The following is a 23,284-nucleotide window of genomic DNA, read 5'->3' on the forward strand; positions in this document are numbered from 1 at the left end:
TGTATTTGGATGACTACTGCGTACATTTCACTTCTGATTAACCAAAACAGAAATCTAGTTTTCAGTTACTTGTACTTTCCACCAGCCCAGCAGGTGTTGCACTACAAAACCTCCTGAGAACAGAACCAGTTTGTAAACTCTGAACGAGTGTAACTGATTGCCAGAAGCTGACAGTTATACTGTCCACACATTCTGGAATTCTCTTGCTCTGCAGTAGCTTTGCAGTAAGTGTAGTGTTGTGTCAGTGCAACCCCCTGCTCACAGCGCCCAGTCAGGGCCTGCTGCACTCACAGCTGAGTCAGCAGGCAAGCAAGGTTCACTCAGTTCTTCAGCTATGTGGTATGAACTGAGGAACAGGAAACCCAGCATCCTGCACACAGGACAAGGCAGTCCAGGATTCCAACTGTAAAAGATGGCGGAGAAGATGCATGTTCTTTTCATGTGAATATCAAGGGACTCAGTGTTTATGGTTCAAGCCAACATCACATACCACAACAAAACCCAAACATACCAGCAGGCATTTGGGTATCACACACCAGAGGAGTACATGTCCAGTCTGTGACAGAGGCAAGCACGGAACACTCAGACTGGTGAGTAATTTACAATGGTCATGAGATGATGCAAGACTTTTAAGTTTACTAACAGAACATGTGATAAATAATTTGCTTGAGCAGAACTGTGCAGTGGTCTATGTATTTAATTGAAGATCCAAAGGAATTGTGACAATCAGAAGAATGTTTATAATACAAAAAAAGACATATATACATACATATACACAGAATATATCTATATATGTGCCTATATAGATATATACGAGTCAGTAAACTTGAATAGTGCCTTTATCAAGAGCATCTTAAGGCATTTGAATGTTTTACTATCACATTGACCCAATTTAACATCTTTTTGCTTCAGCTGAACTAAAGCAAACATTAAATGGTCTGATCTGAAATGCCAAAGACATCTGAAACCAATGCCTAATGGTATCTTCGGTGACAGCAGCAACATCTAAGAACCCACCCACTGCACTGCCTATTAGCTAAACAATATTAAATGAGACTAAATCATTCCCACTCACAGCTTTGAGCTTCGCAACAGCAGAAGGCAAGTCAGCCTCAGTGACTTCCTAGCCATATATTCTATAGAGTCTATTACAAACTGAGGATAGAAAAGATACAGCAAGAGGGCCTGCCCTAGGATAGAATGCCACTGAATATCAAATAGTATTTACAATACAGTATATGATTATAGAATATTTCATAAATACAATTTATATGTATACAAGGACACATATGAGAAATTTATTTTCATGCTTTACAGAGTGAAAAGTAATCTGAACTAAAACTCACTGCATAATTCCACAGCTGCTGGTTAGGAGCCTTTTCTCTACTGCCAGTATAAACCAATCCCCATGATGAGTAGCCAGTGAAATACCCATGTTTTAAGCAGCAGCTACGAAGAATCTCAATAGACTCAAAGTGTGTGAAACGTGACATTTCAAACATGGGTAAGGCATAGGATGTTGGAGAGTTGCACCACCATTACATAAGTAACTTTTTCTTCTTAGAGAAGAACACGGACTGAAACACGCTGATTTTTGCAAAGAAATATATAATACTTTAGCATACGGATGGCAAAATTCAAACAAGGAATATTACAACTTCTAACACAAGGAAACAGAAAATGCTAGAAGCATCTACCGAAGTCTAAAAATGTGATCTCTTACTATATTTGTTTCAAAATGGTAAAATAATATTTAATATTTCAGTGTTTGCATGTCCTGAAAACACTCAATTTCTTTTAATAAAAGCCATCATTTTTGCTCATACAGAATTACGGTGCCCTTGCAGGACCCTTTTGGGTTTTTGTTATTGGTGGCTTTTTTTGTTTTTGTATTTTAAACACGCTAGCTATAGACTAGTTACAACATTAAATAGGAATATAACAACATAATATAAAGCAAGCAAAGGAGAAATATACTCAGATTAAAAAAAAACAATTTTAACACTCAATTTAATAATGAAGAACTGTCATTATTTTCTCTGAAACTTCACAAATGGTAAGGTAGGTTTCATTAAATTACCTATAACCAGCAATATATTATACTTTACTCCAAGCAAAGGAGACCAGTTTTACTGGGATACTTACTATGAAAGAGGATAATCTTTAAAAGTTTATTTACATTGAAAACCATCTCTTTTTTTTTTACATAAAATGGAGTAGCTATACACTGCAGCCATTTTATAATATTCAAATGAAACGAAATTAATCTTAAGAGCTGTTCTGTTTCAACAGCTGTAGAACAGCTGGACAGAACATGGATTGTTCTATTAAGCTACAGCCCATTTTCACTGTAGAAAATAACTACTTGGTTATGAAAAACATTGTTTTTTGTTTTTTTAAAGCATCTTCTAGTTCTAGGCACTTCTAAGGAGAAGGGTGAATTTAAAAAAAAAGCATCTCTTGTGACAAAGTCTGTTTATGAAGTTTCCACGCTGCCATCCCTTTTTACTCACTGCAATTCACTCCTCCCTTAGTTATGCCAACATAAGCCATTTTTTGGACCACAATGATTCACTTCAATGAACAACCCTCCAGATGCTAAAGACCATTTTTTACACCGAGCCAGTAATTAACATTGTAAATGGTTGCACTGGCACAAAAACAGGTACTGAATTGGAGCACAAAAAGGCAACAAATGGCTGAAAGTGCCCAAGAATTTCTTAGACCAGCTTAGTGAGAAAACTGAATTAGTAACTGGAGTTTGCTGCAAGAATAGTCACAAGGACAATGCAATGGCACAAAATAATAACTTAAGAAAGCACTAATTCTATACAAGTACATTATAACAAATTATCTATTGGAATTCAGTTCCAAGAAGGATGGATTTTAAAAGGAATGACGTTTACTAAAAATAATGCATTTTATTTACTGCTGTGTTAAATTCATAGAATAGAGCAAGACAGAGAGAAATAAAAGTGTAACTCTTTCTGCCTCTCACCTGAAACTCCTGGTGCTGTCTCAGGGAATTTTTTTTCACAGGGTTGCCTTGTTTCTTGCTCCTGGCAGCCTTAGCAGGCTCACTGCCCTCCCACCACGAGGCCAAAGGGACCCCTGTTCAGCTGCTGTGGGAAGTTGTGAAACAGGAATGCAGTATACACAGCAGACACAGGTTATTAGTTCTGTTCTGAACTGGACTGGGAAAGATGAACCACTGAAAATGTACCAAGGAAAACTAACAGCTCAGATAGGTGGGTGCATGACATTTCTCACTGCCAGTGTCACTAGGAGGAAACTTCTTAAAAGCAAGTGAAACTAGCCACTACAAGAAGTCTCAAAAGCCATAATTTCTGCTCTTTTCTCGTTACTACTTCAAACATATAATAAGGAAACTATCCTAAAATTTAGTTTTCAAACTAGAAGTTCCAACTAAAGCCATATTTTTTTTTTTAAATGCACTTTACAGTTTGGTTGTAGTTGGAAAATTAAACTAGATTTCAGTACGTATTTTTCCTAAAGCTTGCTTTCTCTCAAAACCATAAGAGAGCTGATGACAGGAAACAATCAAGTTGTTTCTGAGCGAGGATCCCTGCTTTGAGTGCCACTCACATGCTACAGCATTACTGATGTCAAATTCAATTACGTATTTAATGAAAGACCAGTTCTAACACTTTATCACTTCACAATGTTAGCATAGCCAAGACTCTTTCCTGTTCGAAAGCTGAGAACTATGCCATTTCCACAGCAGCTGGAAACGTTTCACCAGATAGACGGCTCAGTTTTCCCCAACACTGAATAAATATGCTAAATACAGCGAGCAGGGAGGGTATGGGGAAGGGGAGGAAGAGGCTGCCAAGCTCATCAGATAGCTTTATTAGCGTAAAGTTAGTTTTATATTTGGTCAATGCAAAAGAAGAACTGCCATTAAAAAAAACTGAAACAAAGACTTGTTTTTTTAAAATTATTTAGTATATGTACAAATAGATATCAGGCATCATTTCAGGGTGGAAAAAATAAATCACTATTTCCTATTTTAAGTACTTAAAGTACAGAGATCAATGAGAAAATTCAAGTGATAATTTTTTCACCTAACATCGAATCTCTTCTAAATTAAACAATTAAAAATGTTGGAATAAATTAATTTTTGAAAAGGAGTTTCCTGGATTTTGGGGAAACAAAATGTACAGAGATGGAAAGCGAAGACAACTTAGTGTTTAAAATAACAATAAACAACGTGCATATATTCACCCTCGCAATCTTCTCTCAATTCTGTTCAGAGAAAACACTTTTCAAAAATGTCAGCTGCAAAATAAACTGTTTATTTAGTGTTTACTCCTCTACTAAACATAAACTAGGTCACGATTTTGAACCCCTCTACCTGCTTGTTCTTCATCATCATCAGACTGCTGTTCTGAGTTCTGGGAACTGCTATACTCATACTCAATGGGCTTTGGATTGTTGTATGGGTAGCCATTGTCATCAAAAAACCTTCGGAATGTGAACTCATAAAAGGCATGTTCAGGATGTTTTCCATTTTTGTACCATCCATTAAGTGTATCATTTACGTTTCCTTCCTTATCATCGTCGCTCCACAATTTATCTGGATCAACTGGATCAAAGTTTGACGTGTCCGTAGGATGAGCGATTTTGGGAATGTAGAAAGCTGACTGCCGCCGGAGATCGCTTGAAAAATCTATAGTTTTAAAAAATGGATGAGCTTTTATTTCATCTGCACCATTTTTGCCTAAACGATCTTCTGGCCCTCGGCATAGTTTAATAATAAGGTCAGAGGCCTCTGGAGTCAGCTTAGCTTGAGGTGGAATATGAAGGGAAGTTTGCCAGTTGATAACCTTTAAAGTAAGAAGATGTGTTATTTTATTTACAACTCTGTAAAAAGGAAAATCCTCTGTGAAAACTAAAAAAAAATTAAAAAGAACACTCAACAGCAGTAAAGTTTTCAGACTAATGAGGGCAAACATGAGGCTGCTATTTTCAGAAACAGAAAGAACGTTTTGTGTGAAAATCTGGCAAAATTTAGGTAAAGTTTAGGTTAGATCTGGACTGTGAATAGAGTCTGGCATGGAATATACCTGCCATAAACCCACAAGACATCATAAAAAAAAAACAGTGCCTAACAGGGCTTATGATCTTAGAAGAAGGTGAAATGAATGAATTTTTAATTATTTCATCTATTGTAAAGATGAACAACTTTAAAGTTACACATCAATACGGAAGTACATTTGGGCCAACTAATATCTTGGGAGTTGAATGCTGTTTTGTAAAAACAGCACTGCAGAAGTCTGCAGAAGCCTCATACTCTCTCTGAACCTGGTGAGGTCAGGGAAGAGAGACCAACAGCTCTGAGCTGCCAGCAACCCTTAGAAGACACACTAAACTGCTCTTCCTCCATCCTCACATGCTGAGCACATGCAGATACTGCAAACAGTAATCTTCTGCAGATAAGTGAGCATGGAAGCCAAATGGTAGCAGAACACCACTCAGATTGCTGGGAAATGAGAAGAAAGTGGAATTAATAACTTCTTGCACCCACTTCTAGTTATAGAGGATGGCTGAGATCTGCAACGTGATTTTACTTGGGTACAGCTTAAGCATGACCAGATAAAATACATGAATGTGATTCTTGAAGTCCCCTTACAAAGTAAGCACATCATCACTGTAACATTTACAATCCTGCTAGCTCATAACATACTTGAATACAGCAGCACTCTCAAAAAATCACCTTTGATTCCATTCTAAATTAGAAAGATCATGTCCTTTTCAACCCTGTGTTTTCAGCTTCTTCTACCTGTTACCATGAGATTTTTTGAAGTTACCTTCATTTGTGTTTCCAGAGGTGTTTGTGCCAGGAAAGGAGGCTGGCCCACTAACATTTCAAAGAGAATTACTCCGACACTCCACCAGTCACACAACTGTGTGTAACCTGAAGGAAAAAAAAAAGTGTAGTCAAAGGCTCAGTATACATTTAATCTTGCAAGTTCACAAGATAATTCTATTCAATACACTTAAGATTTCTAAATTGATAGCTATTTTTATCAAGATATATACTTGGGAAAAGCAGTTGTGTAAGAAAGGAGAAGCTGCTACTGGAATGCCAGCTATGTTGAAGCAAGATTACGATAAAAAAATAAAAACAAACACATTACCTGTTCGTAGCAATACTTCTGGTGCAATATAATTAGGCGTGCCAACAAGGGAATGGGCCAGACAGCGCTGGTGCTGACGTGCAGCCCTGCGTTCGAGTGGCTTCAGCCGATCTCCACATCTGCAATTCGCTGGGTCACCCCATTCATTGCTAAAATCCATGCTGTCCTGACGTGCGTGATCACCTGCAAGTGTGTGAGAAAAACGCCAAAATTGAGAAAGGCTATTTCAGAGATTAACTAAAATGAAATTCTCTTCATTTATTATATTTCTGTTACAAAACAGAAACTGTTTCACTACTCAAGAAAAATAACTGAAAAGTCTTAGAACATCAGGATTTTGACTTTCTGCTTATGATACAAACGACATCTGAGAAGTTAATTTTTAGAATAATTATAAGAAAGTTTGATTCTTAAGTTTTTTCTTAACATAACCACACTGACTATACAGTGTGTATATTGTTCTTGCTCTTACACAAGGAGAGAAAAACAACATTTAAAGCATCAATTGATGCTAATTACCAAAAGATAAAAATCAATCAGGTTTTAAGCCTTCCAAGTTATCAGCTTCAATCTCTTATCTGGAGTAAGGCACACACTTCTGCTTTCTCTTGAGAGACTCTGAAGTAGCCTGGTCTAGCAGTAATTCAGAAATTCTTTTTAAAATAAAAACAACCCTCCAAGAATTAAAAACTTAATTTTAGAGGAGTATATAATCTATATTTCATAATTTCATATATTTCTAAATTGTTTTTTTTTCCTCTAACTTTTTTTTAAACCATTGTTTTAAGTCATCAAGTAGGGTTTTAAAAGAAATCAACAGTTACAAAGACTCTCGGTGAAAGATTTTCAAGAATGATCAATCTGAAACATCAGTCCTACCTTCAAAAGAGCGAGAGTTGTTACCTATGTAATTATGCCGCTACATCTTTTCTCTCCAAGTTTCAGAAGATACTAATGGGACAAACTTTCAGCACCACAGTTTATTCCTTCTCTCTTAAGGAATCAATGCCTATCTACACCCAGAAATACTCCCTAAATGTTGTTTTCTGTAATTTGAATGGTGTGCAGAAACATTGCTAGATGCCTTAATGCTCATGAAGGTTATGTTGCAGCCATCTTTTGACTCATTATTTAATTTCTTCAAAAGAATAACATTCCAACAACAACAAGCAGTTTTGCATTTCTCTTACCACTCTGGTAGTATTTTGAATCATGGGTCCATCGAAAACCTGTACAGAGTCCGAAGTCAGTCAATTTAATATGACCATCACGGTCTATCAAAATATTATCAGGTTTAATATCTCTGTGGATGAAGCCCATTTTATGAACGCTTTCAACTGCACAGGTCAGCTCTGCTGTGTAGAACCGTGCCAGATTTTCTGGAAAGACACCCATTCTAATTAGGAGACTCATCATATCACCTCCAGGAATGTAGTCCATTACAAAGTACAAATTGTCCTTATCTTGGAATGAATAGTACAGACGAACCACCCATTCGTTATCAGCTTCTGCAAGGATATCCCGCTCAGCTTTAACATGAGCAACTTGATTTCTAAGCAACACATCTTTTTTTCTCAGTGTTTTTGTTGCATATAAAGCCTTAGTATCCACTTTTCTTGCTAGGCAAACTTCTCCAAATGCGCCAACTCCCAAGGTTTTAATTTTCACAAACATGGACTTGTCCATTTTAGCTCTTCTTAGCCGAATGTAATTAGACTCCTTCTGGCACAACATTTTCCTCATTTGATCTCGGGCTTCTGGTGACAATCCAACCTGTGCAGCAAAACAGAATTATATCTGAAGAATGAACAGTACTCTTAGTTTGAGGTGATCTTCATATCGTTACAAGACTCAAGCAAAATAAACAAAATACTTATATATGTGAGACTAAGAAGATCCTTTTGATCTTACTTCATGTCTTTGTTCCTCAGCTCCTCTTCCTAAAAAATAGGAATAATTATTTCCTTTGTGAAATGTTTTACAAAATCCTGTTAAGTATTACCTGCCCTATTTTTTATTAATCGGAATAACAATGCGCATTAACCATCTCCCTGATTCTTCATGCACAGCAAAAACCAGCCAAGACATGCAGAGGAGCAGTAACCCACTGAGAGCTAACTAAGGAGTTGCAGTGGGAAAGGCTTCTACGCTCTACCTAGCTGAAGCAGTGTTACTAATCGTCCTGGCCACATCAGCGTAATCTCAGTTACAGGAGGGGATACAACACTCCCACGCTCATGTCTATCTACACCAGGCAGAACCTTAAACCTTGGCACGGTTTCCTATTGCCTACCCAACCCCAGGGCACACCTCCACCACAAGCCCAGGCCCAGTCTTTACTCCTACCGCAAGTTCCACCTCTCCCTAACAGGGCCTTAATCACGTTCTCTCTGCTGCTCTCCATGTATCAGCAAGCTGGACAGAGAAGTTTCTCGGAAGTGGCTCACTCTTCCACCCACCCACCATTTCTCAGCAAGCATCACTATCTTGAATGAACATATCTGGCGTTTGGTCAATACCACTAACACTCTGACAGCTGAAATACTCATAAGCCACGTGAAACTCACTGCCTAAAGCACAGAAACTCTTATCTGCTATAACCATGCTAAGCATTCTCATCGTATTCCAACCCAGGTTCCTCCTACTGGTGTTCTTCTGGCTTCAATTCCTTTAAAGCATTCCAGTAGCATCTATCAAGGAGAATTTCAGGCCCTGGCATCAGGATATCCCTTCATTTTGGTTTTAACGTGAGAAGTTTTTTTCTTCAAATTGTTATTTCCTTTGTGATGTTACTACCACAGGGCTTTGTGCTCATTCCTTCTTTTGTTTTCTGTAAACATTTTCAACATTTTTTATGTTGCTTTTTTAATAACGTTTCAATTGTTTTTCTGCCCATCTGGCTTGAAAGTGCCAGCCGACAGCACTGATTTGCCAGTGCAACCTACAGAATACTATCTTTTTTTTCTTTTTTCCTGGACTCTCCAATCATAAAATGGAACATGGATTAAACTGAAACCCTGTAAACATAACAACAGTTACTCAGCCCAAGTTTTCAATTTCTTAGTGTCACCATATTTTACTGATGCTTGATACCAGATGTTGTAACTTCTATCCCCTAACGCTACAATGCTTAAGATACTATCTGCATAATACTACTCCAAGACCATCATCAGGATTAGATAACCACTAGTCGAGGTGTGTATATAAACTGTCTGTTAACAGATGACTCCTACGCTTTGCCCAACTGTAAATTTAACTTGTGACAGAACATAATACGCGATTGAGAAAAAAAGGAGTGATTAAAAGACCAATTAGGTATCACTCAGCATCTTACAAATGCCTTCAGTATACCATCAATCACAAACACAAAACAAAAAAACCCACACTGTTAGAATCACAGACATTTTCTTACAAGCATCAAAAAACAAACAAACAAACAAACGGATCACGAAAACTTTACAATGAATAGCAGTAAGATTTAAATAGCAAAGGTTGTCTCAAATCTGAGACAAAATTTTTCATCAAAAATCAGAAAAGCAGCAGTTAGGGCTACATAGAGCTAGCTTCAGATTAGATATGGGAAATATGTTCAACTCCCTACCCCAAGTACAGCCCATGTGCACAACTGACCTTGTTACTGCAGGAATAGCAAGGCAATGTCCTTGAAAAGAGCTAGAGAGATACAGTGGAAAGCATCTCAAGTTTTCTGTGAATGAACGTGCTTAAGGTACAGTTCAGTGCAGAAGAAGGCATTTCTGAAGAACTCAAAACATCAAGAAGACATTTTTTAAAGTTTGGACAACAGTGTCAGCTTCTCAAGTGCCCCCTGCACCATTAAGTCTGCTTCAGGGCAGCTCCAATTGCACACAAACAGAATCCCACCAATCAGTTAGAGAACTAGTAAAGAAAATGGTCGGGAGGGAACAAAATACTGGGAGGGAGTTAATCACTGCGAGACATACAAAATACAGTCTCCAAAATTCCTGTCACTTTCTCATTGTTGCATTCTAACAATTTTGCTGTAAAATCCCAATTACGTAGCCTGATTTGGCATCTGTTCACCTAAATGCAGCCTTCACTTTTTCCTATGCCATTCATTATAATAAACGGTCATCACAAACTGATCTCTCCCTGCACTGCAGTAATTTCCTACATGTCTTTTCAGCCATGGCATTTGCCAAAAATTAACTATTTTTGTCAGGGGTATAAACATGTACGTACTCACACCTCTTGTAACTTCTACTCAGCATCAGGCACAAGTTTCCTGAATTGCTCTATAACATCACATCATTTACCCTCATTTTACTTCCTTCTCATCTGTGCCTTAGATCATGCCTACGTAAGTTTCTCTCTGTGGCTGAGATATCATAGAATCAGAGAATCGCTAAGGTTGGAAAGGACCCACCGGATCATCCAGTCCAACCATTCGCCCTTCATCAATGGTTCTCGCTAAACCATGTCCCTCAACACAACATCCAAACGCTCTTTGAACACCACCAGGCTCGGTGACTCCACCACCTCTCTGGGCAGCCCATTCCAGTGCCTGACCACCCTTTCAGAGAAGCAGTATTTCCTAACGTCCAGCCTGAACCTTCCCTGGCACAGCTTGAAGCCATTCCCTCTAGTCCTATATCTAGCATAATACTTGGGCGTGAGTGTAAGTGACGTAAATTCACACATTTAAATTAAATATTTCTGACAGACCTCCACTCGGTTCCCCAAAAGAGCCGACAGAATACAAATATGTCACCTATCCTAGAAATGCAGCATCTCCTGAAGGTAGATACTTCTGCTGGGATACATTCTGTGTTCTTTTTTGATTTTCAAAATTCCTATCAAGGAGAAGAAAAGAGGGGGATCGATACCTCTTTAATCCTCTTAAACTTCCTAACAACATGCAGTGAACTAGTTACCCTTTCTCCTCATGAAGACCTCAAATATACTTCACTACTGTAGGAATTCTGTCCTATAACCTGCTAAAAGAGGAGAGGCTTGCTGCAGTGTAATACTGCATTTCCCCTGCTTCAGTCTGCAATTAAAAATCCCAGCTTTTAATCTAGCATAAATATTATAGAATGTATTTCATATTAAAAAAAGACATTCACTTATGTGCTTTATATGTACAAAGAAAACATTCAAGAAAGCTTACAATCAGTGTCTTCACTTAAGTAAGACATGATTCTGATACTATGGAACAACACAGGAAGAAGGGAAAGTGAAGTTTGCAAATCAACATGAGTTATAATCTTACTTTTCAGTACTCAAAAATAGTCAAAATAAAATTCATGCTTAATTTTGATGCAGGATTGCATGCAAAGACCTCTAAAAAGGGATCATGCTACTCTTTAATAAAAAATACTGTTGCTCCAAAAATCTTACTTGCCTACACAGGGATGGAGGCTACAGAGTTCAGGAAAGCTTCCCACACCTTAACAGTTTAAATCAGCTGTTAGTGGAAGTGAAAAGGAAAGAGAGAAAACTAAGAATAAAGATCTAGAAAGAACTTCAGGAAATCTTGCTAACATTTACATATCTTACGATTAACCAAACATAGAACAGTATAGCTTACAGTAAGAATTTTCAAAGAGTAAGAAAACATGGATTTTAAAAGCAGCATTTCAAGAAAGTGGCATTAGCCAAGTATATTTTTAAAAGGCACGTCACAATTATGTCCAATTTTCAACTACAGCTGCTAAGAATATATAAAAAGCATCTCAAATCTTCATTTCTGCAGGTCTTAACAATCTACTTCTCATGATTTTCACTTTTGAAATTACACATACACACATCACCTGCTTTTTTAACCCTTCAGATTTAGTTTCACAGAACAGTATCTCAGGAACAGACCACTGACTTCACGTAAGCGCAGAGAAATTGCTTCTATATATTCTTGCAGGTGTTTTGTTATCATCCCATTCAGTTACACCTTGTTTGAACAGACACCCTTAGAGTGTGGATTAGAAAATATTGTGCCAAAAAGTACCACAGCACTCTCATTTTAGAAATATAACATTAAACACACTGATTTTTTTTTTTCCTTTTTTAAAGGTAGGAACTTTGAAAACCCTCTTATTAGTGGGAACAAACTGCAAAAGATATCACTGTTCAGGTGAATATATATAAAAGGTGTACCAACTTGCCCCTGCAATGTTTGCTTATGCACGTATATGCATACTATTAGAACACTGCACAGAGCTCACTCAGAAAATCAGGATTAAATAGAATCCATAAAATAAGCTATAAGCCAAGTAGTTAAATCTCAGTTCATACAGAAATCCTGCTTCTTCTGCCTTACCAACTATGAGCCATAGGAGCTGTGTTTAGACACACAGAAACCTTATGTCACAAAACTAATTTCTAAGAAGACAATGAAGTATGTAAGCAAAGCAATAAAGCAACTGCCACATCTGAAATACTAAAAACTAAAAATAGCCCTCAACACCATGCTGTACCACGATGTTCTATGTATCCTAACTATCTGTCCTACCATCAAGACAGTTCTAGTCAAAGACAGGAGAAAGAGTTTACCCGCATCATTTCATTCTCCAGTTGTTTCTTCCGATGTAAACGTTGCTGATGTGACTTGAGTATATTTTCCACATGCTGCTCCATGAAGAACTTAAAAGCCTGAGGGGAATAGCTTTGAATACGAGACTCCCGCCGTTCTTCATCTTTCTTGTTTTTTCTAACAGGAACGGGCGATGTTGTAATTTGTTTCTTTTCTTTGTCTGCTGAATCAACACATTCATAATTCTTTTCATTCTCTTCCTCCTTAGATGAAATGGGTGGTTCCTCTTTGCTAAGCTTGGCTCCAGTCTCATAAGGATGGACAGACGGACTCTGGTGTAACAAGTGTTTGGGGTAAGGTGGGGGTGGACCCTGGTAATTCGGAGCCTCTGCCACAGGTGGCATAACAGCCATGTTTGTAGATGGACCCTCGGAGAACGGAATAGGCTGAATGGTTTGTACTGGTTGTGGCATCCAGGAAGGGTGAGTTGGTGCTAAGGCAGTCTGCAGCTCTGGCTTTAACACACGCATACTTTTCACTGGCTGCTGAATAGGAGCTGGTGTTATAGCTGTTACTGTAGTGGCTGAAGGCTGAGAGCTGCTGGTGTGACTCTGTCTATTTCCATGATGGTTGTTGAAAGAATTTGACCGTGCTGGGAGGTTGGGTTGCCACGTAGGGATTTCATGCCCATTCCCTGGTGATGACTGCGGCTGCACAGGTGGAGGCTGTGACCAGGATGCAGGTATTCCGGCTACATTTGTGTTATAAAGTTCCATGTTGTGACTATTTCTGTTTGGCACCAACATTGTTGGAGGAAGATTCCCATTGGTGTATGCTGAAGGGGGAGCAGATCCCCCTGCCTGCATCTGTAGTGCTGTAGGACTCTGCCTATTACTTGAGTTCATTGGGTATGGAGGTGGCTGGCGACTCACCGAGTTCCCAGACACAACATTCTGGTGAACTATGAACTCTGCCTGACAATTACCATTTTGCATTCCAGCCCTTCCTGAGGGAAAGCTAAACTTGCTGTTGGCAGAACTCTGCATGATTATTGGTTGCCTTCCAATGGGGACAGCGCTCATGCCTCTCTGACCCTGACTGGAAGAATTCATGGGTGGCGGATTCATCGGCGGAGGTGGATAACCATCCTGCCACGCGCCTGGTGGCACTGGAGAAATACGGGTGATCACATATTCCATGTTCCCAGAGTAACGCTTTGTCTGACCATTTGGTTCCCAGGAAGGTGGTGGAGGCGTGGTTCCTCTGGGAGGGGGTGTCTGCCCTCGAGGAGGTGGAGGAGGCGGCGTGACACTCCTTATCTGGGGGAGCGGTGGGGGGTTCACTCTCTGTCCATTGCCAGGGTGAGCCTGAGCAAATGCTGCAATGCCAGATCCAGATAGCGGCCTTCCTACATCAGGCTGAGAGCTGGGACTTTCTGAGCGATAAACTACACCATCTGCCAGGGAAGGGCCGTGTCTCTGAGGAACCAAGGATTCCTTAGAACCCTTCCAGCTCTGCTTGCGGTTAACCGACTGCTGTACAGTCCCTGCTTTTACAAAAAGATAACACAGCATTTCTATCATTTCAGTAAAAGAACATGCTATGATAACTTTGCAAGTAATAATGAAAATTATAGTTCAATGGTAGCACTTAGCTAGCTGCTTCATACAAGCACCAACTAGTCCTGCTTCACAGGCTAACTGAAAATAAATGCTCTATGTTGTTGCTCTTGACTATCATTTTTTCCTCACGCCTATATTGTGGATTTAAAACAACTTTAAAGAGACGACTATTGAGTAAAGTTGAGTATTCAACTATAAGTCAAACAAAAGTTCACTGATTTCTAAGTGACACATGACTGAGAAAAAATACAAGCATCACAACAACTTGGGGCAAAAATGACTGAGATTTGAGTATCATTCCTTGGATATAATACAAGGATGCTGTTTAGGTGTTGTGCTGAGGGATGTGGTTTAGTGGGAAATATTGGTGATGGGGGGACCGGATGATTTTGGAGGTCTTTTCCAACCTTGGTGGTTCAATGATTCTAATACTTGGACAAAATGCTAAAAATAAGCAGATATTAAAAAAAAAGTCTTAAATTCACATCAAAGTCACTCATGTTTCAGAAGAATTCTATTATATACTTCACAAATAATCTTCAAAGCAAAACCCTGTATCTCAGCACCTCCTCTCTTCTACTCTGAGCACGTGAAAGAGTGCTGTTTTGTAATTTGCTATTTTGTATTTTTCACCAGTAAGAATACAAGTAATGAGCCAAAGTGCCATGGATATACCTACCTGGCGGTTTCATACCTGCGTTTACAGGTCTTGCTGCAGCTGCAACCATCTGTTCCCGACGAGGATCCTGATAGCTCATTTTACTAATAAATTCAATGGCTGCTTCTATGCTACGGTTGTTAGTTTGTCTAAGGGCTTGTATAACCATATCCTAAAGGGAAAATTAAATACAAAAAGTTACTAAAAATGGCAAGAATAATAAAAATCATGAGAATTTAGCCAAGTATCCTCCGGTAATTTTACCAAAGTACATAATGATTTCTCTCAATCAACTTAAAAATAATCTAACGTTTTCTCCAAAACAGATCCTCCAAAAAAATTAACAGTCTGGACCTTCCAAAAAACAACTATATTTTGATATTAACTGTGTCACCACACTATTCTTACAGTTTGTCTATCTAGGTATTTATTAGTTATACGCATTACTCAGATAGCAGTTAGAGGTCCCACCTAACTTAACTTATTCTATAAAAGATATCCAAATGTGACATGCAGTACTTTGGCATTTGCTCATTTTTCTTCAACCTGGAATGTCAACAAATATCCGTTAGCTTCTCCTCAAGTATTTTTTACTACTAAATATAACAATATTGGCAGAAGTTCTGTTATTTTTGTGGTGGGGATTTGCTATGTTCTTAGAGATCCAAAGAGAAGCTTTGATCAGATGACCAATGCCAGGTTTGTCAGTGGAAAACGCATTATGGATCAGTGGCGTTCTCTGGACTTGAATGAGACTGAGGTCAAGAAACAGAGGCGATTAAAAAAGTCAGGCACTCCTCTCCCATTTTTATTGAATGGTATTGTGCAGTTGACTCAGAATTTGAAAAAAATTTATACAGTGAGTCCCTTTAATTAACCACACTGCCTTCCAGTGATCTGTTATGGCCATACTTTGTCATATCAAAGCCATCATTTCAGTTCACATTATTTTCGAACAAGTCACCAAATTACAGCAGTATATGGCAGGAGGGCTGGAACTGGATGATCTTTACAGTCCCTCCCAACCCAAGCCAATATATGATTCATCTACCAGTGAAATCAATGGGAAATCCAAGAGGGCTCAGAAGGGAGGAGGTCAGTATAAATTTCAAATTCAAACCCACATTTATACTTTCACTACATCTGTATGCTTTTGGCACTGCACATGTACAAAATACACAGTCTTCAGAAAAAATAAAATGATCAAAACAGAAAAGTACATACATATGTATATATATGTGTGTGTGTGTATATATATATATATAAGAGAAACAAGATAGTCTTGATACTTAGAGGTCAGGTGACATTGCTAGATCAAAAAGTTACAGCATTTGATCTCATAACTTCTTCAGGAGACACTTAAACCTACAACATCTCAACTATTACAGGCAAGACTGACTTGTTGCAAAGAAGCACACTTTCAGCATCAATCAGTATGCTACTGGATCACTGTGTGAACAGGAGGTCAGACTGTCGATAGTATTACATGTTTCCAATGTGAAAATGCTTTTTACAGGACTCATCACTCATTTCTACCTAACTACTCTAATCCTCTTAGTTTCAAAAACAGATTTACCAGCTTTTCAGCAAAATTAGTCTACTATACACAAACGTAACATAACAAGTTCACATCATCAAACTATAAAGTTAAATATAAACTTAAAGTACAGAATGAGCAATATTTTAGAACATGGAATTCAAATTCCATGTCCACTAATCAGAGAACGTGAGGAAGAGCCAGCCAAGATATATCTTTATATATTTTTTATATATATAAGAATAAAATTTCAGCTTTAACCCTGAATACTACCTAATATTAGAAAAGGGGACCGGAGGGAATGACCAAAACTTCTGCGATACAATCAATACCTGCAGAATGAAAAAAGGTGGGAATAAACTCATCATGTTTCCGAAGCTCAAGTGATTACTGAGCCCGCAATACAGCAAAGACCTTGCTCTCATTTAAAATAAGCTTTTATTGTTACTTCAAATCCATTTTGAACACCTTAATAAAATCCCACTAAAACCTAACAGGGGTTCTGACCAGAGCTACATAAAACAGAAAATGAAGTTGGTATCCACTAGTTACAGTTTCCCTCTACTATAAATATAGCAGATTAGAAAACCTCTGGTAATGCACCAGAAATCATGAAAGTAACATCCATGTAATCTGCTAAGGTACAAACATACCTAACGTAAGTCAGAAACAGCCCAGTCTGGCCAAACCATAAGCAGCTAATGCACTCAACTACAATCCTGTCCACAATACTCAGCTCAAAATACCCCCTTATTTCCTTCCTACTTCTTGTCTCAATCCCCTCACTCTGAAAAATGCTATCAGCTCTATCTGTTCCCTGCTGGTATCCACTGGCTGCTCCTATACGGACTATCGTGAAAACACAGCCGTGGGTTAACACACAGCACAAACTGTCTCTGCATCTGAAGAGATCCATGTAATCCCAAGTATCCTGTGTATTCTTGGTTGTATCCAAGAACAAAGGGTACAAGAGCAAAAGGTTTCAAGACACAAAGGCTCCAGCAGAAATACTAACTCATGATGGTTTCCTAGTTTACTATCCAGCCACAAACCATTCCACAGCTTATGAAAGTGACTGGAGACTCATTCTGTGAAAATGGATATGAGAGCTAATCTACTTTAAAAAACAAAACCACTCCAGCAGCAAACCACAGATAAGGAACAAATCATTATGAAATCATTTATCATTATAAAACCCTTTCATTCTTACTGAAAATCCAACCTGGTCTTTGCATTTGAGCAAGCCAAAGGGAAGTGCATTTTTTTTCCAATCAGCACCTGATTTTGAGACATTACTGAGGAAATGCCAATTGACAGCTTTGGAAAAATTTGCTCCTCTTAACCTCCCTGCGAATACCAAAGCATTGCAGAACTTGTGAGCCGGTTGTTAGGGCAGTCAGCACGCTCCTGAGAAGGGAAGTACTGCACCACCCCGGGTGGCACAGTGGTTTGCTAGTCTGTGTTTTGTTTTTAACTGCTTTTCTACTCAGGCTTACAGAGAAGGAATAAGTATAACTTATGTAGATGTGCAATCCCCAGTAAACACACAGGAGTTCTAAGCATACTGATTTTATATTCCTAGAAACCATATTTCAAACTCCTTTCACATACTGAATGAATGGAAGTAAGTTTAGTGCATAATTATCTAATTTTTGTAGGTCTTTCAGTAATGATGATGGCAGAATAGTGACTTGTACCCATGATTTTCAAGAGCTGTGATCTCAACGTTTTTGTCTTGAGAACGTACTGTAGAGAAAGTCATCTGCAATTGCTTTTATAGTATACCTTGTCAAATATTTTTGTCAGGCAAAAAAAGAAAAAAAGCTGTAACATTCTTTCCTCACTGACTTTCTACTAACAACAGATGTGAAAAGATCATTAAAATTTATTCCTGAAATACGTGGTATTGCCTTTCACTTTAGAATGCCCATACGTTATCAACGTATTTCAGTTGCGCACAATGTGAAATTCAGTTGAGTATCAGGCAAAATCCACGTTCTAAGGTGTCCAGTTCTGTCTAAAATGATTTATAGAATTAGAACAATCCCTACCATGTAAGAAAACACTGCAAATGGTGCAAAAAATGAAAAATAGCCAAATCTCTCTAAATCTGTTCCCCCCACTTCATCCCAGCTTCATTAAGTTCTAATTTGAACTCCGTAAGATTTTAAAGCTATTTTGCTTATCGTATGCTGTTTAAGCATTCCATGACCAACACCACCTCCAATACTCTGATAGCTTATAGTTAGCAAAACACTAGAACTTGAATATGTTTCACCTCATCAAAGCCAGCAGCTTGTAAGTCTTGCAGCATTTGTCGATTAACTTCTGACGTTCCTTTGACAGCTGAAGTAGCTTCATTTGCAAAGGGCAGCAGCGAGTTTCTTATCTCCTGCAAAACTTTATGATATGTTACAAATTTGGGGGGATTTCGACCTTGTCGAGGATCTTCAGATGACATCTTCCCCATGCTGAGATCAGCTTTAGCAGCATCTGAGGGTTTTGGTAAATTCCTGAGGCTCTCTCGTATTTCCTGTAACATCTGCTGGCTGCTGCCAGTATAGTTACTGGCAGGAAAAGTCTTAGGCCTCATTTGTCTATAACCTTCTGGCTTCTCACTTCTCTTCATGAAAACATGTATATATGCAACCTCCACCAAGGACTCGCGCTAATGCAAAACTCCAGGAAGGCTGACTGGTAGTTTCGGAACACGTGAAGGCAGTGACCGTTCACTGCTAGACTGCGATTCTTGTAGTGCTGACGTGTGCCACAATGCAAAGCAGATATCCTGTTAAGAAAACAAAACAAAAATCCCATTACACATCATCCACTGGTGAAAAAGCTCACAGTGCAGCACTAGTGGCACGAAAACATTGACATGCAGCACTGCCTTCGCAGTTAGTAAAGGTATGCTACCTGAATTCTTCGGAGAGTCTTTACATAACCCAAACTAGAAGCTTTGCTGGGCTCCTAACAGTCCTTTAACGAACGTCATAGATGCCTCAAATCTGAACAGACAGGAACTGAGAATGAGGTTCAAAGCGTAAGGAGCAGACACGGCTGCTAAGCACTGCCCCATCACTGCCTCTCTGCCTTCCCTGTCTGCTGTTCCCAGCCTGTTGCCTACATTCTCTCCATCAGCACTCTGGAAAGCTGAAGGAGCCCGTTCCACTTGCCCGGCAGTGAGCTACAGCACGGACCAACAAGCTTGCTGTTCAACAGCCCCAGCACTGAGCTCCATGAGCAGGTGGAAGCACAACGTGTGCATGTAACTACTGTGATTTATCCATTCTCCACCAGCCACATATATATAAAGAAAGGCCAATCTCATCACATGCAACTTTATGATTTCTTTTACCATCTTCCACCTAATCTCATTTAAGGTGACAGTTTTCTAAGGCTGTCCCAGTCTCACAGCTTGAGCCTCCCGGATCCAGTTGTGTTTTCTTAGTAGTTATATATTTTTTTAATATAAAGAGAGATGGGTGCAGGAGGATAAAAGAAAATCAAAACTTTCTTACTGCAATATCGTTTAACAACTGAAGCATTAAATCCACTGAGAACATAACTGTGACATTTGGTAAGGAAAACAGAAAATTCTGCCGAAAACAAATAACTTCTGCATTTGGAAGGGCCTGACTCATCAGGGAAAGAACTCTGTGCTCTGTGGTGAACTGACATTTCTGCCTTTGAGCTGTGCATCAGCGCATACTGTAACCAGTACGGTTAAGCTAGAGAAACGAAGGTGATACACTGAGAGGTTACAGAGCCTCTGCCTCTTCAGAGTATCCTGGAATAAACCTGCAGTCTGTACTGCTTCACAGAGGCAGATCATATAGTAAAGACAGTACAAGATACAAAAATTACATGTTTTAGTACTGTCTTCATAGGCCAGTAGAAGAATGATAAAGCTTAACTCACACTACTCCTTTACTGCAGCGCAACACCCAACAGCAGCGATACGAAAACGCTCTTATTTTTCTTGTCTGCATTTGTTAATGTGCTCAAATTTTGCCCTCCCAGTTTTCTGAAGGATTCTTTTTGAGGATCCAGCTGCTTGTGAGCATCATTGGTCTCCTGAAGTACCGTGTAGGTGTTTCTCATGACAGACACCTGAATTAACCATGCCTAAGGAGGTTCATACAGCCTACCTAAAAGCCACTTTCTTTACCCTGGTTTAACTTCTACGACATCTGCACTGCCATAAACCAATTAGTGATTTAACACTTGAGGAAGAATAGGAGAAGATGTTAATAGGAAAAAGAACCTTCTGATACCCATACAAGTTATATGGGCGGCACACACAAGCTACCCATACATGAATGAAACTTGAAAGCTTTTAAAGACAGACGCAAACCAGGCTTGCAAGAAGGAACACAAAGGACCACCACCCAATGCCATTCGCCTTGACAAACCATTTAATACTGTGATTTCTTGAACGGAACTGCTTAAATCTTCGGTGCTGTAACTGTACCCAAGCCTTCCTTGCTCTGTGGTAGGTACAGAACTTTAAATGAAGACAGTTTGGTATGGAAATTAAAGCTTTTTTCTGCCGACTGGTAGCATACAATTCCTCACTGCTCACTGAATAAGGAAAACATCAAGCATCTAAGCGAGTTTCAATAATAAACAGCAAGCTTTTGCTCACAGAATTAAGAAACCTTGATTCAGCAGAAAGCATGTCATGAGAGCAATTAAGAGGTAATTCAATTTTGCCCACTTTCAAGATCATTTTCAAAGCACGTGATATTTAAGACTGCATTGAAAAAACACTTGGCTAAAAACGCTTTTCCCAAGGGAGAAAATCAGTATTCTTTTTAGAACTTTCCTAGAAAATACCTTTGCTTGGCATGTTCCTTTTCCTTCCAAGAGACCTGCTTCACAACACACACTGGATTCCCAAGTGCAGGGACGCACGCTAATAGCATCTGTTACCTCCAGAAAAGCAAAATCTCCACGTGAGTTCATCCAACAGCATTTGATGACACAGCTCAGTAATTTTGGGTACTTGCACAAATTCAGGCAAAATCAAGAGCGATTATTAGCTCACCGTTGGCAGGGTTATCCAGCTAAAGCTCCACCAGCACGAAGCAGCCATCCTGCTTACCTGCCACCGCTCACCTGGGCCTGTGCAACAGCATGTAAGGCTGCACAGTGCAAACTTACTTGGGGCAACTTACCAGATGAACAGTCACTTTTTGGTGGGTTGTTTCTTTCGGCAACAATATTGAGTGTTAACAGATGCCTATGTGAAACAGCAGTCTTAATTGCTTAGAAAGCCAATTAAACCTGTCCCCCAGTTTAACAAAATCAGAGAAAGCAAGCGTTAGGTTGGCTGCAGCTCACCTTGCTTTACATCGGAACAGGTCACCTCTTGGTGGAGACATTTGTATACATTGTAAAAGAATATTTTAACTGCTCAATAAGAGATAGATCAGACTCATTCACCTCTAGCCAGAAAGAGCTGACTGCACCCAAGGGAAATGACACATACCTACAGAATCACAGAACTGCAATGGTTGAAAGGGACCTCTGGACACTGTCTAGTCCAACCCCCTGCTGAAGTAGGTTCCCTACAGCACCTATTCCCCCTTTGCTCTAGTGTGTCCTTAAACCTAAATGACATAGCTGTTTGTCACTACTAGCTTCGCTAAGGAAGCTCCCTAATTCCCTAAACTAGTTAAAAAACAAAAATTAAAATGTATATATATATATATAAATCCCCCTGAAAGTTTGAAACAAAAGGAATAGTATTTTCTACTATTGGTCGATCTGTAGGAAAAAACACCACCCTTGTCTTTTCACAGACAACCGTGATGAAAGGCTGGGCTTCAGAATGGGCACCTGCATGAGAACACAGCACAGCTGCATGCAACTGTCAGTGCCTTCCAACTTTCTGCTGAGGAAAAAAAAGCAACACACAACTCTCCAGCAAACTTGTAGCGTTTTATATCTAAATAACTTCCGACACATTTAAATATTCCTATTCCCCCACTGAGCACTGTGTTTGCAAGCTGTCTTTGGTTCCACCTCCATACCCTGGGTGCAGTAATTTATTTGTGATCTCAATCAAGACTTCACTGCTAGGAAAACCAAACCAAGCCAACGCAAGAATTTAGGGGCCATCAACTTCAGTTCGCAGGCGCTCGATTCAAACCAACGAGAGGCAGCACTCCTTTCTAAGGCTTACAGCCACCGAGCCGTCTGCTAAAGGACGCGCTGCCAGCGCCGAGTGCCTCCACAAGATGAGGAGAGCCCGGTGTAGAAGGGCGCATTCGGCGCGGCAGACGATCGCGGCTCGTAGTGCACGGCCACACGGCGCTCTCCGCCCGCCCCGTTATCTCCTCCAGCGGGACGCGGCTCTTCCCACGGACAGACGCTCCGTGGCCGCAGGCCCACGCGCCAGGAAGGGCGGCAGTCGCCCCGCTGCCCCCCCGGGGAACGCGGGGAAAAAGCGGCCGAGCGGACCCGCGGGGCGGCGGGACCCGGACCGGGGCCCGGCTCGCATTCCCCCGCGGAGAGCTCACGGCCGTCCCCGCGCCGAAGCCAGGCCTCGGCTTCCCGCTCCCTCCGCCACCGACCTACCTGAGGCGAGAGGGCGGCGGCGGCAGCGCCCCGGCCCCGCCCGCGCAGCGACGACCGCCGCGGCCTTCCGCGCTGCCCGCCGCGGCCGCTCGCTCCCTCCGCCACGGCCCGCCGCCGCCGCCAGGGCCCTTTCAGTTCGGCGCCGCCATTTTGTCGGTGTCTCCGCCGCGGAGGGCTTCCCGGATATGGGCAGCTCCCGGCCGCCCTTGCGCG

General features: G+C 40.1%; 1 protein-coding gene across 8 annotated transcripts; it reads right to left on the minus strand.

The window, feature by feature from the left end:
* Positions 1–679: 679 nt before the first annotated feature.
* LATS1 (large tumor suppressor kinase 1) lies at positions 680–23,258 on the minus strand. 8 transcript variants are annotated; one of them, XM_046939175.1, is made up of 9 exons: positions 23,072–23,258; positions 21,326–21,414; positions 18,765–19,274; positions 14,971–15,121; positions 12,690–14,218; positions 7,352–7,934; positions 6,162–6,344; positions 5,832–5,938; positions 680–4,847 (listed from the first exon to the last, which is right to left on the minus strand). In XM_046939175.1, the coding sequence occupies exons 3-9, from the start codon at positions 19,113–19,115 to the stop codon at positions 4,338–4,340; spliced, it is 3,414 nt and encodes a 1,137-aa protein (XP_046795131.1). In that variant the 5' UTR covers positions 19,116–19,274; positions 21,326–21,414; positions 23,072–23,258; the 3' UTR covers positions 680–4,337. The 8 variants fall into 8 exon arrangements, with proteins under 8 accessions (XP_046795131.1, XP_046795130.1, XP_025005082.2 ...); XM_046939174.1 differs by having other exon boundaries at positions 21,326–21,421; XM_025149314.3 differs by lacking the exon at positions 21,326–21,414 and having other exon boundaries at positions 12,690–14,215; positions 14,986–15,121.
* Between the last annotated feature and the right edge of the window lie 26 nt (positions 23,259–23,284).

The sequence above is a fragment of the Gallus gallus genome, chromosome 3 (assembly GCF_016699485.2).
Source record: "Gallus gallus isolate bGalGal1 chromosome 3, bGalGal1.mat.broiler.GRCg7b, whole genome shotgun sequence".
Lineage (NCBI taxonomy): Eukaryota > Metazoa > Chordata > Aves > Galliformes > Phasianidae > Gallus > Gallus gallus.

Excerpts from the sequence above, each read along its gene's own strand:
- LATS1 (XM_004935606.5), bottom strand. The coding sequence starts at position 19,115 with ATGAAGAGAAGTGAGAAGCCAGAAGGTTATAGACAAATGAGGCCTAAG. Across the intron at positions 14,219-14,970 it reads CGCAGGTATGAAACCGCCAG|CAGGGACTGTACAGCAGTCG; the intron begins GTAGGTATATCC and ends TTTTTGTAAAAG. Across the intron at positions 5,939-6,161 it reads AGAAGTATTGCTACGAACAG|GTTACACACAGTTGTGTGAC; the intron begins GTAATGTGTTTG and ends TTTTTCCTTCAG.